At 48.8% G+C, this 16,272-nt stretch overlaps 1 protein-coding gene across 1 annotated transcript in view; it reads right to left on the bottom strand.

The window, feature by feature from the left end:
• LOC147896754 (ATP synthase protein I-like protein) overlaps positions 1 to 15,958 on the bottom strand; it is a 36,347-nt gene extending 20,389 nt beyond the window's left edge. The window contains exons 1-7 of the mRNA XM_087381618.1: positions 15,407 to 15,958; positions 15,245 to 15,300; positions 15,067 to 15,151; positions 14,863 to 14,958; positions 14,534 to 14,614; positions 14,335 to 14,426; positions 14,115 to 14,210 (exon numbers count right to left, since the gene is read on the bottom strand). Coding sequence (XP_087237744.1) covers positions 14,115 to 14,210; positions 14,335 to 14,426; positions 14,534 to 14,614; positions 14,863 to 14,958; positions 15,067 to 15,151; positions 15,245 to 15,300; positions 15,407 to 15,778 — 878 coding nt within the window. The 5' untranslated portion in view covers positions 15,779 to 15,958. The remainder of the gene's footprint in view (positions 1 to 14,114; positions 14,211 to 14,334; positions 14,427 to 14,533; positions 14,615 to 14,862; positions 14,959 to 15,066; positions 15,152 to 15,244; positions 15,301 to 15,406) is intronic.
• Between the last annotated feature and the right edge of the window lie 314 nt (positions 15,959 to 16,272).

The following is a 16,272-nucleotide window of genomic DNA, read 5'->3' as shown; positions in this document are numbered from 1 at the left end:
CAGGTCACTTACAAATGGTCTCATCCACCTTATCCCGAAAGGAGGTTGCAGAAATCTAGTGTCCCAGTGGAGGCCTATCACACTTCTAGGGACTTGTTACAAAATTCTGGCCAAGGCAATCAGCCTCCGATTGCAGCCCCTTCTCCCAGATCTTATTCATGACACTCAGATGGGATTTGTGCATGGCAGAAGCATTTTTTATAACATTTTCTCTTTCTGGGAAGCCTCAGAGTGGGCCATGCAGAGCGGCCAGAATCTAGCCATTCTACTTTTGGATTTTGAGAAAGCTTATGACAGAGTAGATTGGGGTTTTTAAGAGGGCACCCTTCTACGTTTTGGCTTTACTAATGCTTGGATCAGAGGTGTTTCCTCCTTGTACAGATCAGCCCACAGCCAGGTACTTATTGGTGGGGTAAGGGGTGAGAGATTTCAGATTTCCAGATCAGTCCATCAGGAATGCCCCCTTGCTCCTTTCCTTTTTTTGTTCGTGGCCGAAGCTATGAGTATCTATGTTAGATCTCAAGCTGACATCTTTGGGTTGAGACTTCCCATTAGAAGGGAAGAGGAGTTACTTGACAATGAGTTGGCAGATGACACAGCAGTTTACTTGGATGCCACTCCACAGACGCTCACTTCTTTCAGGACAGCATTGGATTTATTTTGCTTGGCGGCGGGGGCACAAATAAATTGGCATAAATCCAATGATTTTTGGATCAGTAATGAGGACACTCCAGTTTGGGGGCTTGACATAGGATTCACTTGGGTTCAAAGGGGTGTGCCTGTCAGGTATTTGGGCTGCCAGGTCGGCTTGGATATTTCTTCCACGCAGCAGTTTGCTCCCGTGTTGGAGAGCATCAGGAGGAAGCTCCTTTTTTGGAGCTCAGCCAAGCTGGATCTTGCCTCTAGAGTTGTGGTGGTCAACCAGGTTCTCTTGGCCACGGCATGGTTTATTTGTTCTTGCTGGTGCTATTCTAGGGACTACATCACTCAACTTAGGAGACCGATCAGAAATTTTCTTTGGAGTGGGCTTGATGGCACAGCAGATACCTTAGCCAGGGTGGCTTGGGAGACCCTCATCCTCCCTACACAGGAAGGGGGTCTCAATATTAATTTACAGTGCAGAGCTCTACTATGCAAGATGGTGGTGCGGGGACTTATGCTAGGGCAGGAACCATGGAAGGCCTTTCTTATTAGCAACATACAGAGGTGCACACCTTCTTCAGGAGGAGACTGGATGAGCAGTATTAGGTGGATCTTCACCACAGCACACCTCAGATCACCTTCGTCCCCTCTCATGGTTGCCATTCTGAAAGCATGGGCCAGTTTCAGGAGCACTCTTCGGAGAATTTCTCCTTCCACTCATGAAGAGATTGATAGGCAACCCATCATGTGGAATGATAGTATTTTAGATGATCATGGCAGACCACTTGGTGCCTCACTCTACATGCAGTGGTCCAGGTGGGAGAGGGGACCTGCATCATCTTTGGGGTCTTGGAAAGCTTTCCGTAGGCTTCCAGAGGAGACGAAGTCTCAGTTGACACGACATCTCAGAGGGAGTGAAGGGAGGATCTTGCAAATTGAGGCATCCCTTCCAGAGGAGTGGGTAGACACAGATGATATGCCACTCACTTGCTCCACTTGGGCAGGTACTTTTACGAGAGACGGTGTTCCGCTTCAGGTTTTGGCCTTTCGAGATGCACAGAAGCATGCTTTAGTTTTTACTGTGCATGATGGTGGCAGATTGCTCAGATCCACAGAGGACATCTTGCTTGAGTCTTCTTTTCAGCCTATCAGAGTTGTAGGTCTTTTGGTGCAGGGATCAAATTCAGAGTGGTTCCTCGACCCAGACCCCCAGCTACTCTCCATCGGGTCTTGGAGGCTTTGGCTCTACGGGGGAGTTCCCATTAGGTATTTGTAGTGGGACCCTGGAGAGGCATCGAGAGAAGAGCATCCACTTCTTTCATTACACGGTCAGTAATGCCAAGAGATTTCAGCTCAGTAGTAGAGGTTGGAGACCTTCCAGAGTTCCTCATTGGGAAACATTTGATATCACTGCGGATCTCCAGAGATGCTTCTGGAGGAGACTCTGGAAATCCCACAAGAATAGAAAGATCACTCTATTCTTTTGGCTTTCTATCCATGGTGGGATTACAGTGAACCTTTGGAGATCCAAGTTCGGAGACAACCCTACTTGCCCTCGTTGCCTCTCGGCTTTGGAGACTACTCAGCATTGTTTATGGGATTGCAGACAGGCAAGGATGATTTGGATGGGGGTAGCCAGGATTTTCAGTCACTTTGCCCACTCCACATTCTTTATGACATGGGGCTCTGTGGCTTGGCTTTCTCTTACAGGGCCTCAGGTATTTTATGAGAGACTTGACTCCTCTCGGGCCATTTTGGTTCGACATCATCAGAGTGAGTCCTGTTCGTTGGAGGTGGTACCATACCTTCCTTTTACAAATATACATGCCTCTGTGGATACTTCTTGGGAGATTTTAGCGAGCATAGCATCCTGGCATATCTGGAGAGCCAGATGCACAGAGGCTCCACCTCACTTTGAGGGGGTTTTATTTTTCCTCATGATTTCATGATGTTGTATTTCCGCTCAGAGCTTGCTCTAGTGAGTTTCTTTCTTACTTAATAGAAGTCTCTTTTTTGCAAAAAAAAAAAAAAAAAAAGCAAGCATCCCTTGCTTTAAGGTCAAGCCTCAGCCCAATTTGGCTTACCTTGACTTGGCTAGCACTCCACTGCCAAGTATAGCAGGCTAGCTCACTACTAGTGATCTAAACCTCATCCGCTAGCTTAGGTCTATCGTTAGGTTAACCCTAGCCCCAGATTAGACCCCACGCTGTCTTCAGATCTAATCCTAGATCCTTGCCAACTAGGCCTAGGGTTTATTGGACCCTATACCTGTGTTACTCCTCTTCTGACCATCTCTCAATATCAGACATCTTGACCGTAACACCAGGGTTTGTATACCTCATCTTAGCAACACCAAGAGAAGCCACCAAGAAAAGTTCCTCTCTGACCACCACATGAGCTGATTTTGACTCCTTTGACTCTTAGTTGGCCCCCTTTTTCTTCTGATCAGCCTTCTTCTTTTTGCAGTCCTTCACAAAATGCCCTAGCTCATCACAATAGAAGCATTTCTTTTCTTTCTTCCTCTTCTTCTTATTTTCTTCCTCTAAAGAGTCCGCTCCGTCATCAAATTTGTCCTTCTTGGCCTTGCCTTTGCCAGGCTTACCCTTACCTTTGTTCTTTGTTGATAGACGCTTCCTCTACAGCTCCTTGTTGGAATGAGGTCACCTCCCCATCTCTGAGCCCCCAAATGAGGAGTGCATTGGGGGACCATAGGACAAAAGAAATAGATTTGGGGCTGCCACACCGGCAGCAAACTGTGCTGCCATGTGGGCAGCATAGAGACAAGAGTACTTGGCAAATGGAGGCTCTCTTGGAGGGCAGAACTGACATGGAAGTGCCACAAGTCTGTCCATGGGTGGAGAGGACCAGATTGCGCAGGGTTTGCAGGCTGCAACAGATGCCCTGAGGCAGTGATGACATCAGCATGCTGTAAGGAAGGCTTTGGAGCAGATCTAGATCCTGGAAGAGGCCTGGCAAGATGTGAATCTGCAGCAGCAGGAAGGCATTGTAGTCGCGGCTGTTTTTCTCATTGCCTCCGCTTGAATCGCCTTGCTTGGAAGGGAGACTGCTTGCAAACGTAGATTTAACAGTCCCCCATTCGAAGGTCACAAGTGGCTGATCGTGTTGAGAAGTAAAAGTCTTAAGGCCTTTCATTCGCGGAAAATCCTTGACTGTGTGTCCTGCTACTCGATAGAGGAAGCATGTTGCCAAAGTTTTTATAGACTAGGGGCTGGGCTAGGAGAGGACTTCGAATAAATAGGCAGATTTTCTGAAAGCTCTTCTGCAAGATCCATAAGTACATAGACTCGGGGGTGAGCTCTTGGGTTAATAAATGTTTTGTTTTTTGACCCCTAAGACATTGCCGAAGCTGGAAAACAGCCTCTCAGCCTGGCTACATAAAGCAAGAGGGAGATTAGGTAATTCAACCCATACTGGAGCCTTCGTAGCTCTGGGGGCATCGGCTGTTGGCGCTGGCTCGTACAATGCTGTATGTATCTGCTGCATCTTTGAAGATCCAGACAAGTGAAGAGTCATTGTGTTTGTCGCTGCAACCTGTTCGGGCTCTGTCACTAGCTCACCCACTGCAGCTGAAGAACAGTTGATGTGCACTTGAAAGGAAGCCAATCTGATGAGCAGGGTCCTTTGAAGAACCTGTAAAGAAACCTTTCGAGGATGCATGAAGTGCTCCAGTGTACGTATTAATAGCTTGCTGCAGAGCCTCTTGTGCTGAAACTTTAAGTACATTCTGAGTGAAAGCAAGATGTGAAACACGTTAAGGTGAAGCCCAACGACCCGAAACATAGAGTCCTCCTAGCAATCCACTACAACGTAAGTTTATGATCATCACTTTGGTCTTGTCTGTGTTCAAGTCTCTTTGGAGATTAGACTTATCAGCACATCATTTCCATAAGTAGTAAAACTATGACATGCATATACCTAGATGCATCCAGGAACATTCCCAAACTCATCCTCTAAACACAACATAGTGCAGTTTCAATCTCATGATAGTCACTCACAAGGTTGAAAACCATAAACTCCATCACGCGTAGCAGGGACTAGCTACTATGACATCCCCACTGATGTCATCAGCGCCCGATGATGACATGCATGGCTATTTGGAAACCTTCTCCTTCTTGTCTCATTATCCAGTTTCCAAGATCATCTATGAATGAATATACTTGGGGTAAGTTAGTGGGCAGCCTTGTTTCACCCTCTTTCTTTCCCTTATGAGCCTTCTACCATGCATCTTGACAACTTTACCAAAACATTTCATGTAATCTTAAAGTTGCTTTTCTTATATCCCTGTGGAATTTCAAAGCTAACATTCTATCCCTTAGCTTCTGCCTTGGCATGGTGTCAAATCATTTCTTGAAGTTGACAATACAGCATAACAGAAGATCACCTTTTCCTTGCGCTCCCTCTACGAGTTAACTTCATATTGAATAAGTGATCCACTGTTGAATGAACCCTGCCCTGATGGTACTCTCACGTTATTATAGTCTGCCCACTGGCTTTAACTTCTGCTCCAAACCAGTCCCAAATAGCTTGCCATCAACTGCTTACCATGATTGTCTGGTAGTTCATTGCTCTTTTCTATTAGCTCCTTTATATATCAGAATTATTATTTTACATTGCCAATGATGGGGAAAACCTTCTCCATTAACATGTTTGTGATTGATGCCGTCAAAAGTTTCTCCACCCCATTTAATCAATTCAGCTCCTAGGCCAAGCATGTCATGTTTTTTCGCATTGAGAGAGAGAGAGACAAAGAAAGTTTATTATAGTCTACGGAATACTGATGGGTCTCTGAGACTGGTAGAAAACCTGATAAAACAAGCAAAAAGGGTGGAGCTACCAAACGCGTGTCATCACCCATGCTGAGTGCTAAGTCCTAAGTAGTGCATAGTCATATCATCAGTAGTAACATCATCATCAACCTCATCATCGTCATCATCATCATCATCATAATCACAACCCTCATCATCACGTTGATCAATCCACGTCACCAGGGCATGTCACCAGGGCATGCCGTCTCTGGCCAGTACAATGAGGCCTCATAGGGTGTAAATGTCAAGGGGAGCTCGTGAGGGGCAAGGTCGTGCTGAAGCATAGCCAGTGATGGAGCACTAACGTCTGTGGGCGATGTCCGTCTTGATCTCCTGGCAATGGCTCTGCGCCCAACCAAGGCTACTGTAACACCCATGGGTTGTGTCCGAGCTCTGAACAAGGATGGGAGGTCACCCAGTGTGATCCACATGTCCGTCCGCTACCGAGTATGTCGTGCCTTGCCTCTCTTGATACTAAGTCGGTGTGATGATACTCAAAACTGCCCGATGGAGATCCGCAATGAGTGTGGTAAGTGGATCTGAGTATACTTTGGCGGGACAATGAAGCCCTCCTCAGAGATGCGAAGGAGTGATCTTTGTAGACATTGAGCTTCACTAGAAGCTCTCTCGACTCCAACCAGGTCCTAAATGTGTGTAGCTATAAGACATCCTCTCAAAGACATAGTTCTCGTGGTACCCAAGTGGGATAGATGGAGTGTCTACGCTATACTAGAAGGGGGGCAGTCTATCCATGTGGAGTTCCAATCTCTCGAACCACCTACGTGTTTGTGTATACCAACCTCTCCCGTCCCCTCCATCTGCAAGACTCATGGACGAAGCCAGAGCCAGCCATGGCAGCCTACATCTCCTCGATGTGCAATCTCCATACTATTTGACACGGTGTCAGGTAATGGTCTAGGATGTTGTATCTAGCTACAGTGGAGAAGCACCAAGCTCAGCCTGAATGATATGATGTGGCACCAATGGTTTCCTCCGAATCATCTGTGAGAGCAAGAGAATCTATGGTCGCTCTACTTGTGCCCACTCTATGTCTGAGAGGTCGGGTCCCCAACAAGGGCTACCATATATGCCGCCTGGTCGAACCAAGGAGTCAAAGAGAAAAGCCTTAGTCCGAGGATCTTGAAAGTGTGAGTGGAAGCAGTGTCTCTCCGGTTGGGCAAGTGAGGCATGGCCATTGCTCAACCGGGCTTGCATTGTCGGTGTCATCTTCAAAGTCGAGCCAGAGAAGACAACACCTAAGTAAGTATGTGAGGAGACGATCCCAACTGGGGATCTATCTCCCAGTGCATGGCTCCTCAAGATGTATTGAAGATCATAATCATGGTCTTACCAAGGTTGAGCTTCAAATCATGTGACTCACACAAAGGCCTGCAATGCATCCAAATGTCTCTGGAGGCCCTCTGGAAGGACATTAGTACCACATCATCTGTGTATAAGAGGATCTGAATCAGGGTACCGGCAAGGGAGCACCCAACCCCCCTAGTGCTCCCATGAAGGTCTCGAGCCCATCTATGTAGAGGCCAAACAAGGTTGGTGATAGCAGATAACCTTGTTTGACTCAATGGCACTCATATATTAAAAATGGCAGCGGAAGATGCAAACAAACTGAAGCTACAGAACCACACAGAGAACACTAGAGATAACAAGATGTGCCACAAACAGATCTGCTGTAACTCAGCCCATAAACCAGGGCAGCAACTGAAATACAAGGTATCCTGAACAGGATATGAAACAGGCGCTGCAGGAGAGACTGAACTGAAGCAGAGGAAAGGGGGCACAAGGAGGCTGCAGAAGGGGCTGAACTGAAGCAGATGAAAGAGGCACAAGGAGGCTGCAGTCTGAGAGCATGGAGGCTGGAGAAGCCTGAAGCGAAGAGGCAGGGGCCTGGGAGGGAAGAGGCTAGAGGAGCCTGAACCGAGGCAGGAGCCTAGAAATGAGGAGGCTGAAGGAGCCTGGGCGAAGAGGCAGGAACCTTGGAACGAGGGGAACTGTAGAAGCCTGGAGCAAGGAGGCAGGAGCCCCGAAGAGGAAGGATCTGTTGAGGGAGCGTGGGCAGCCAACAGAACAGCTGAGAGGAGGCTCCGATGGGGATGGCCAGGAGCAGGCTGAAGACAAGAGCCTTGAGGAGCTGCAGGAATAAGTGGTGAAGATGAGAAAGGGAGGGAGTCCCTTTTATAGGGAAGGCCAGGGGGGGTTCGGCCAGATGGCCTAGACCGACCAGCCTGGTCGGTCAGCCAACTGGGCCGACCAGCTGGTCGGCCAGAGCCTGGTCGGCCAGCCTACCCCCTCTGGCCCCCTTGCTGCGTGGGAGCTGGTCGGCCAGCCAACCCTGGAGATGCCAGTCTCAACACCCCCTCTCAGCTCCAGGGTGTGGCACAAGACCCAGAGAGCTAGTATGACGTTGGAGAAGGGGAGGGGAAACAGGTTTGGTAAAAATGTTGGCGACGTTGTCAGAAGTGGTGCTGAAGAGGAGCAAAATGGTACCGTCAAGAACCTTCTCTCGCGTGTAGTGGTACTGAATTTCGATGTGTTTTGTCCGAGCATGGAAAACCAGATTGCGAGCAAGGGCAATACAGCTTTGATTGTCACAAAAAAGTGTGGTAGGAGCGGGTTGCTGAAAACCACAATCGAGAAGAAGGCGCCGAAGCCACACAGCCTCACAGGTGGCACTACACATAGCCCGATACTCAGCCTCGGTGGAAGATAGGGCGACCGTGGGTTGGCGTTTACTGGACCAGGAGATAGCCGCAGAGCCAAAGGAGAAAACATAGCCCGTGGTAGAGCGGCGAGAATCGGGGTCGCCAGCCCAATCGGAGTCACTCCAACCTCGGAGAGTGAGCGGGGAAGGAGAGGAACCACCGGCAGTATATAGGAGCCCGAAAGTAGAGGTCCCCTGAAGATAGCGGAGAAGACATCGAGCAGCCTGCCAATTAGAAAGCGAAGGGGTTTGCATGAAGGTACTGAGGGTGCCGACAGAGAAGCCGAGATCCAGTCGAGTGTTAAGTAGCCAGAGAAGAGAACCAACAAGCTGGCGGTAGAGGGAGGCATCAGGATAAGCAGTGGACCCAGAAGCAGAGAGTTTAGAGTTGGGATCCATGGGAGAAGTGATGGGCCGACAGTCAGCCATGTGGAAAGTTTCGAGGAGCTCGTGAACATAGCGTTGCTGAGAGACAAAATACCCCCTCTTAGTCTGCCAAATCTCAAGACCCAAGAAAAAATGGAGGAGGCCCATATCCGTCATCTCAAATTCAGTTTGAAGAGCAACTTTAATGGCAAGGATATGATTGGTATGACTCCCAGTAAGGATTAGATCATCCACATAAAGAATGATGAAGGTATGAAGCTGTCCTTCATGAAAGAGATAAAGATTGGGATCAGTCAGAGAGCGATGAAGTCCTTGGCGGCAGAAGAAGGTATCAATACGCTGATTCCAGGCCCTAGGAGCTTGCTTGAGACCGTAGAGGGCCTTGCGAAGGCGACAGACCATGGAAGGAGAACGAGAATTAATGAAGCCGGGTGGCTGATCCACATATACCTCTTCTTGAAGATCACCATTCAAAAATGCAGATTTGACGTCCATTTGAAAAATGGGCCACTGATGGTGGGCGGCAAGAGCAAGGATCGTTCGGATGGTGCTCATCCGGGCGGTAGGTGCAAAGGTCTCCCCATAGTCGATGCCGGGTCGTTGGGCATAGCCTTTAGCCACCAGCCGAGCTTTATACTTGTCGATAGAACCATCAGAGGCGTATTTTGTTTTGAATATCCACCGGACACCGATTACGGAACGGTGTGAGGGACGAGGAACAAGGTCCCAGGTGTGGTTCCGAAGAAGAGCATGAATTTCCGCTTCCATAGCCTGTTTCCAATGAGGTTGGGCCAGAGCCTGAGGAACAGTAGTGGGCTCGCGAGTGGCGAGGATGCGAGACATAAGGGCGTAATTGACATGGAGGGGATCAGAAGAGGACGGTGGGGGGTGGCGATGAGAGCGACGAGGCCCATCATCAGGGTGTGGTTCGGAGTAGGGATCCTCAAGACCGGAGGAGCGGAGAGTATCAATGAGCCATCGCGAAACACGGACCGAGCGGGGTTCCAAAGGAGGAGCAGACGAGGGTGGAGCCGGAGAAGGAGGCGGAGGAGAGAGAATAGGAGGTGATGTAACAGGGGACGAGGCAGGTGGAGGGAGAGAGGGCTCCGGGGCATCGGACGGATCTCCAAGAACAGGAGGAGAGTCGGAGGATGGTGGAAGGACCTGCTCGTCGAAAAGGACATCCCTGCTCACGGAGATAATGTGGCGGTGAGGATCATATAGGCGATATCCAGTGGAGACGGAGTTGTAGCCTACGAACAAGAGCTTGTGGGACTTAGGATCAAGCTTTCCACGATCAGATTTAGGAATATGAACATAAGCATCATAGCCAAATACCCGAAAATGGGAAACATCGGGCTTAGATCCATAGTAAGCCTGATAAGGAGTCATGCCTGGGACTGCTGATGTCGGAGAGCGGTTAAGAGTATGGATTGCGGTCATCATGGCCTCGGCCCAGAGAGACTGAGGGAGTTGACTGTGAGTTAGCATGGTCCGAGCCATTTCAACGCCGGTACGATGTTTACGTTCAACCACGCCATTATCAGAAGGGGTACCTGTGTTGGCAAATTCCCGTTTGACACCATGACTACTCAAGAACCGATCAAACTCGAGAGAGGTGAACTCACCACCCTTATCAGCACGAAGAATTTTGAGCGAGTGGTTGGATTCTTTTTCCACCAGGGCTAGCCAGGTCTGGAAACGACTGAAAGCCAGATCCTTGTGAGAAAGAAAATAGATCCAAGAATAGCGACTGAAGTCATCAACAAGGAGCATGTAGTACGAGGCTCCCCCCAGTGACATAATCTGCATAAGGCCACATAGGTCGAGGTGAACAAGACCAAGCGGAACGGTGGCACGGCGAGAGGCATGATGGGCGAATGGCTCGCGATGTTGTTTGCCCAATATACAAGAGGGACAGAGACCTTGGCGAGTGCCGACGTTAGGGAGGCCGAGGACAAGCTGATCACGGAAAGCACGATGGAGAGCATCAATGTGTAGATGACCAAACCGATAATGCCAAAGGTCGCCAAGAGAGGTTCCTGTAAGGGAGGGAAGGGCAACAAGCTTGTAGATACCATTAGTAGAATGGCCGGTCCAAACCGGCTGTCCGGTAGCACGATCGCGGATGGTAACAGAGGCCGCTTCAAACTCAACCTTCATATTGTTTTGACAAATCTGATGAACCGAAAGGAGATGAAAGCCGAGAGACGGAACATAAAGAACACGAGAAGAGTGTTTACCCCCTTTGCCATCAGGAATAATATCAAGAGAGCCCTCTGAATGAACAGGAATAGAGTGCTTGTCGCCGATGCAGACACGACCAGAATGAGGGGTGAGATCCTAGAGCAGCGAGGAGGAGGGGCTCATATGCCGAGAGGCCCCACTATCAACGATCCATTCACGAGCATCGGAACTATGGAGAGCCAATGACTCTACTGCAGGAAGGGGTACCGAATTCAAGAGCTCAAGGTGAACAAATGCAGGAGTGGGGGTAAGGGAGGCATCAGCCGCGGCGGCCAGGGGTGCGTCAGCTCGTTTGTGTTTGCGGTAGGGACAATTGCGCCAATAATGGCCAGGAGTGCCACAGTGATTGCAATGACCTTTGGGAGCAGGGCGGTCACTGGAGGGATCTGAAGAAGATGAGTTAGTGGCAGAGGACGGGGCATTCTTGGATCGAGGTTTGGGACGATGGGCCACAAGAGCCTCAGAAGAACCATCGGAGGTTTTAATGAACTGTTCCTCCTGATCCATCATCATGGGGACAAGTTCCTCCCAAGTGATGGTATTGAGGCGGCCAGAGGTAATAAGAGAAGAATAGAATGCTGCATATCGACTGTCAGTAATAACATGAGATAAGAGAGTAATAGCCATATCTTCGGAGGAGATAGCCTTGCCTGCATGGAGGATGTCTTGATGCATGCTCTGCATTTTATTGATGTGGTCCCGTATGGAAGGGGAAGTAGCTGGATCGAGGCGACGAAGCTGAACTTCCAAGGAGATACGTTTCATGGGAGTGACGCGAAGATACATGCCATCAAGAAATTCCCAAATAGCACGTGCAGAAGTAAGGTGCTTGATATGATTGAGAACCCCTGGTTGACAATTGAGAAAGATGAACGAGCGTACACGAGCATTCAATTTGTCCCAGATAAGAGAAGCATGTGGCTCCTCCTCAGGTGACGGACGAGGGATCCCGGGATCAACAAACTCAGCAAGATCATAAGATTCCAATACAGACGCCATCTGAATTTTCCAAAGAGAATAGTTGGTCCCATCTAACTGCCGAGCATCTGGAAATGTAGGAAGAGTGGGAATGCGTACAGGCTTGTCAGACTCTTGAAAGAAACTGGACATAGGGGGAACGCGAAGATCCGGAGTAGAATCCTTTGTTTCATCAGCCATAACTGAAACCAGGGAGTGGACAGCAACCAAGGGCTGAAGAAAACGGGGCTGGTGAACAGATCAAAGTCTAGAACAGGGCTGCCGACAGGCAGCAAAAAAAAAGATATAGGGGGAAGAAGAGAGCTCTGTAGTCAGCGGGAAAGAGAGTTGCTGACGAGGACAAGCTTCTTCAACTTCATCAATACAGGAGTTCCAAGATCAGAGAGTATTCTGGTGCTCTGATACCATATTAAAAATGGCAGCGGAAGATGCAAACAAACTGAAGCTACAGAACCACACAGAGAACACTAGAGATAACAAGATGTGCCACAAACAGATCTGCTGTAACTCAGCCCATAAACCAGGGCAGCAACTGAAATACAAGGTATCTTGAACAGGATATGAAACAGGCGCTGCAGGAGAGACTGAACTGAAGCAGAGGAAAGGGGGCACAAGGAGGCTGCAGAAGGGGCTGAACTGAAGCAGATGAAAGAGGCACAAGGAGGCTGCAGTCTGAAAGCACGGAGGCTGAAGAAGCCTGAAGCGAAGAGGCAGGGGCCTGGGAGCGAAGAGGCTAGAGGAGCCTGAACCGAGGAGGCAGGAGCCTAGAAATGAGGAAGCAAAGGAGCCTGGGCGAAGAGGCAGGAACCTTGGAACGAGGGGAACTGTAGAAGCCTGGAGCAAGGAGGCAGGAGCCCCGAAGAGGAAGGATCTGCTGAGGGAGCGTGGGCAGCCAACAGAACAGCTGAGAGGAGGCTCCGATGGGGATGGCCAGGAGCAGGCTGAAGACAAGAGCCTTGAGGAGCTGCAGGAATAAGTGGTGAAGATGAGAAAGGGAGGGAGTCCCTTTTATAGGGAAGGCCAGGGGGGGGTCGGCCAGATGGCCTAGACCGACCAGCCTGGTCGGTCAGCCAACTGGGCCGACCAGCTGGTCAGCCAGAGCCTGGTCGGCCAGGGGCTGGTCGGCCAGCCTACCCCCTCTGGCCCCTTGCTGCGTGGGAGCTGGTCGGCCAGCCAACCCTGGAGATGCCAGTCTCAACATCATAATCTCCTCTATCAACCTGGCACCCGTCCGAACTCGGCCTAAAACTCTCTCATAAAGCGCCATAACAGCCCAAATGATCTCCTGGTCATATCCTAGCTCCGGCAAGCACCTAATGAGGCGTGTTCGACCGTGTCAAAAGCTTTGCGAAAATCCACAAAGCAACAGTACACCCTCTACTTCCACAATCTGGCCTCCTCTATGACATTCTTGAGTATGGGTATGTGATCCATGGTCCCATGGTCCCGCCAGAATCATGCCCTCCCGTCTGCCCTGAGTCACTACATCTCTGCAAACCAGCTGACCTCTGCGTCAAGTACTGATGCATAGATCTTCGACATGACATGCCCAATCGTAATGGTCCTATAGTTTTCCGGGCTCATGGGATCCCCTACCTTGTGGATAAGAATGATAGTGTTAAGGATCCATGCGTGTGGGAAACCAAGGCACACTGTGTCGCTGAATAGCTTTACTACGATCAGGGCTAGGATGTCAATCCCATATGCAATAAACTCAATACAAAGTCCCTCGTGATCTTTCGCTCGGCCATTGTGGAGCTTCAATGCCACATCCTTGACACCACCTCTGGTAAACAGAGTGCAGGTGGCCGGGCGCAGTGAGTGCGAGAGGTGAGGGACGGGTTGGTGAGGAACATCGTAAAGGCTGTGTGCATATGTGTGCCAAACTTGAGTGTCGGTAAGAGGTGAGAGTGATTTCCGCTCAAGGAACTTGCGCGAAAACTCCCTGGAGTTGTTGCTGAATAAAACGTTTAGTAACTCCTCATTTCAACGGACAAATACCTGCTTCTTCAGGCATACCAGATGACAATACTCGTGTATTGTGTCTGGTTCACTCGGAAGGTTATATTTGGCCTTGAGTCATAGCTGTCGGCAAAGAGCCTTACACTCCTCATCGTACCAACTATTACTCCTCATCGTACCAACTATTGCAAGGCACAAAATGAAGAGGTTGGGGTTTAGAGGAGCGCAACATGTATGGGAGTGTATGCAGCCATGCAAAGTATAAGAGAGAGAGAGAGAGAGAGAGCAGCTCTAAAAAACCAGAAGTAAAAGCACAAAGCATAGACTCAAACAGAATCACACCCTATTCATACCTTATGGCACCTGTAGCATCACTATTGCCAATAGAGTCTATACTGTTGCTCAACATCCGTATGTAGACTAGCGCTCCAATTAGTCCAACCCCATAGCTGCGCACACTCAGAATAAACCCCTTTTTTGGAATCAAAGAAGAAACAATCACCTTTGAATGACAACTCAATCCATTTTCTTCCCATGGCACAACAAGCATACTCATTCTCAATAAAGATATACCTGATGGAAACTTCTGCTGAGTATAACACATAGGCACATGCAGCACCTGCACCTCCAAGAACTGTTGTAAGAAGGAACAAGTTATTCTTCAGCTGCATGCCAAAAGTACAGCTGTTTTAGGTTAGCTACCCTGTGGCCTTGCTCCACCAGTTTCCACAGCCCAAGGACTCAAAGGAATGACTTCAACCAAAGATCTTACCTGAAGGTAATTTTGCCTGCCCACAACAGACAGCTTCTTTGGACTTTCCTGTTCTTTGTCAACCTCTGAAATCAACATTGCCTGGCAGGAACAACTCCACATCTTAACATCTTAAAATTGCCTTCACGTTCAAGTTAAGAAACTCCCCATCTTGACATCTATTTATGATAACTGCTTTAAACAGGTCCATATGAAGAGACTAAGAGAAAGGGAATAAACAAGGGTAATCGACACAAAAATCAATCGTGTAACTCTTGGATGTAAATTGGCCAGTCCACAAAGATTCTTGTATCACAAAGCGATGTCTAAAAGCACCGCTGGTAACATACCATTCCGCCTGGGACAGCCTTACGAGCACGTGCCCATTGCTTTTGCTCACCCCTGGTAGGAGCCATTCTCCAACGTGGTTTATCCTGCTTGGTAGTCTTTTTTTTCAAAGCGAGGCCACAGCGAGAAGCTCATTTAAATGTCTGAAAGCAAAAGGCACACCATATGAAGCAGTAGATAAAGTATAGAGCTGGACTTTAGTATACCTCATCTGTGAGGATAGCCTCTACTTGCACTTCAGGAACAGACTTCACAGGCTTCAATAATTCCTTGCTTAGATCCACATCGATGCTGGCAGTCCAAAGTCAAGCAGGATGAGCGATGATGAATACAAAGTGCAATGCTATTAAGTGTGGTATCAAAACGGCAAACGAAAGTCCGGACCTATCAAGCGCGATTGCTCGGTTGAGGCTTAGAAACCCGGCTCCATCTTGTTGTTCCTGTGCGCAAGTGAACGGAGTAAGACGCAACGGAAATAGGAATTGCTAAAGCGAAAAAGAGTGACGTGAAGCGCCCACTCTGTTCGGAATGTCGAGATCCCGATACCGTGGAGGCTGGAGCGGGAGGCTCCTTTGATTTGGGAGCTAACAAATGACTCTGCCAATCTTTGTTCCAAATGTAATCGTCGGTGGAGACGATAGGATCCTTGACAGCCTCTCCCCACATACGTCTGATCCGGAAGTCGAGGGGAGGGCCGCCGTACTCGCCGGGAGCATCGCCTTTGGACCATTGCCAACGCTGCCGTCGTCTGAGGGGTCTGAATTTGACAATCTGATCGTCTTCTTGGGCATCGTCGTTCTGGTAGGAAGTGGAGGCGCTAGCAGTGGGGATGGAAGGTCGATTGATGCGGGAGGATGCGGCAACGGAGCCTTCGAAAAATGGGCGTGATGAGGCATACGAAGTGTAGAGGATCGCCATTGCTGGGTGATGATGATGATGATGATGATGCAACTTTGTGTGTGCCTCCTCTCCTCCAACCACACGTCCAGATTCTCTACTCAAATCCAATAGCCTTTTAATCCCACATCCAATAGCTTTTTAAGCACTAGATTTGCTGCACGCAACCTGTTCATTCATAGAGCACAACGGTACAAACTCTACATTAGCATTTTATCAACTTAGGTGCTAATTTATTATTGACTTGGTGATGCCCATATTGTTTGTGCATTTTGGGAGTTGAAACCCAACAAACTAATTTATTATTGACTTGGTGATGCCCATATTGTTTGTGCATTTTGGGAGTTGAAACCCAACAAATACATGAATAAGACGATACTCACAAGAGCTCATAATAACCGATCCTCATTGCAATCTATACAATATTGTCACATGGACTACAATCATATGAATAAAGGCGCCGATTTCTTTTGATTTGGCATCTAGCTTGGATTTCCTTGCTCCCTTGCATCAAA

Source organism: Dipteris shenzhenensis, chromosome 11 (genome assembly GCF_047967505.1).
Source record: "Dipteris shenzhenensis isolate YYH24624 ecotype China chromosome 11, Dip_SZ_1.0, whole genome shotgun sequence".
Lineage (NCBI taxonomy): Eukaryota > Viridiplantae > Streptophyta > Polypodiopsida > Gleicheniales > Dipteridaceae > Dipteris > Dipteris shenzhenensis.
Note: the sequence above shows the minus strand (reverse complement) of the source record. Positions and strands in the feature narration are given on the sequence as shown.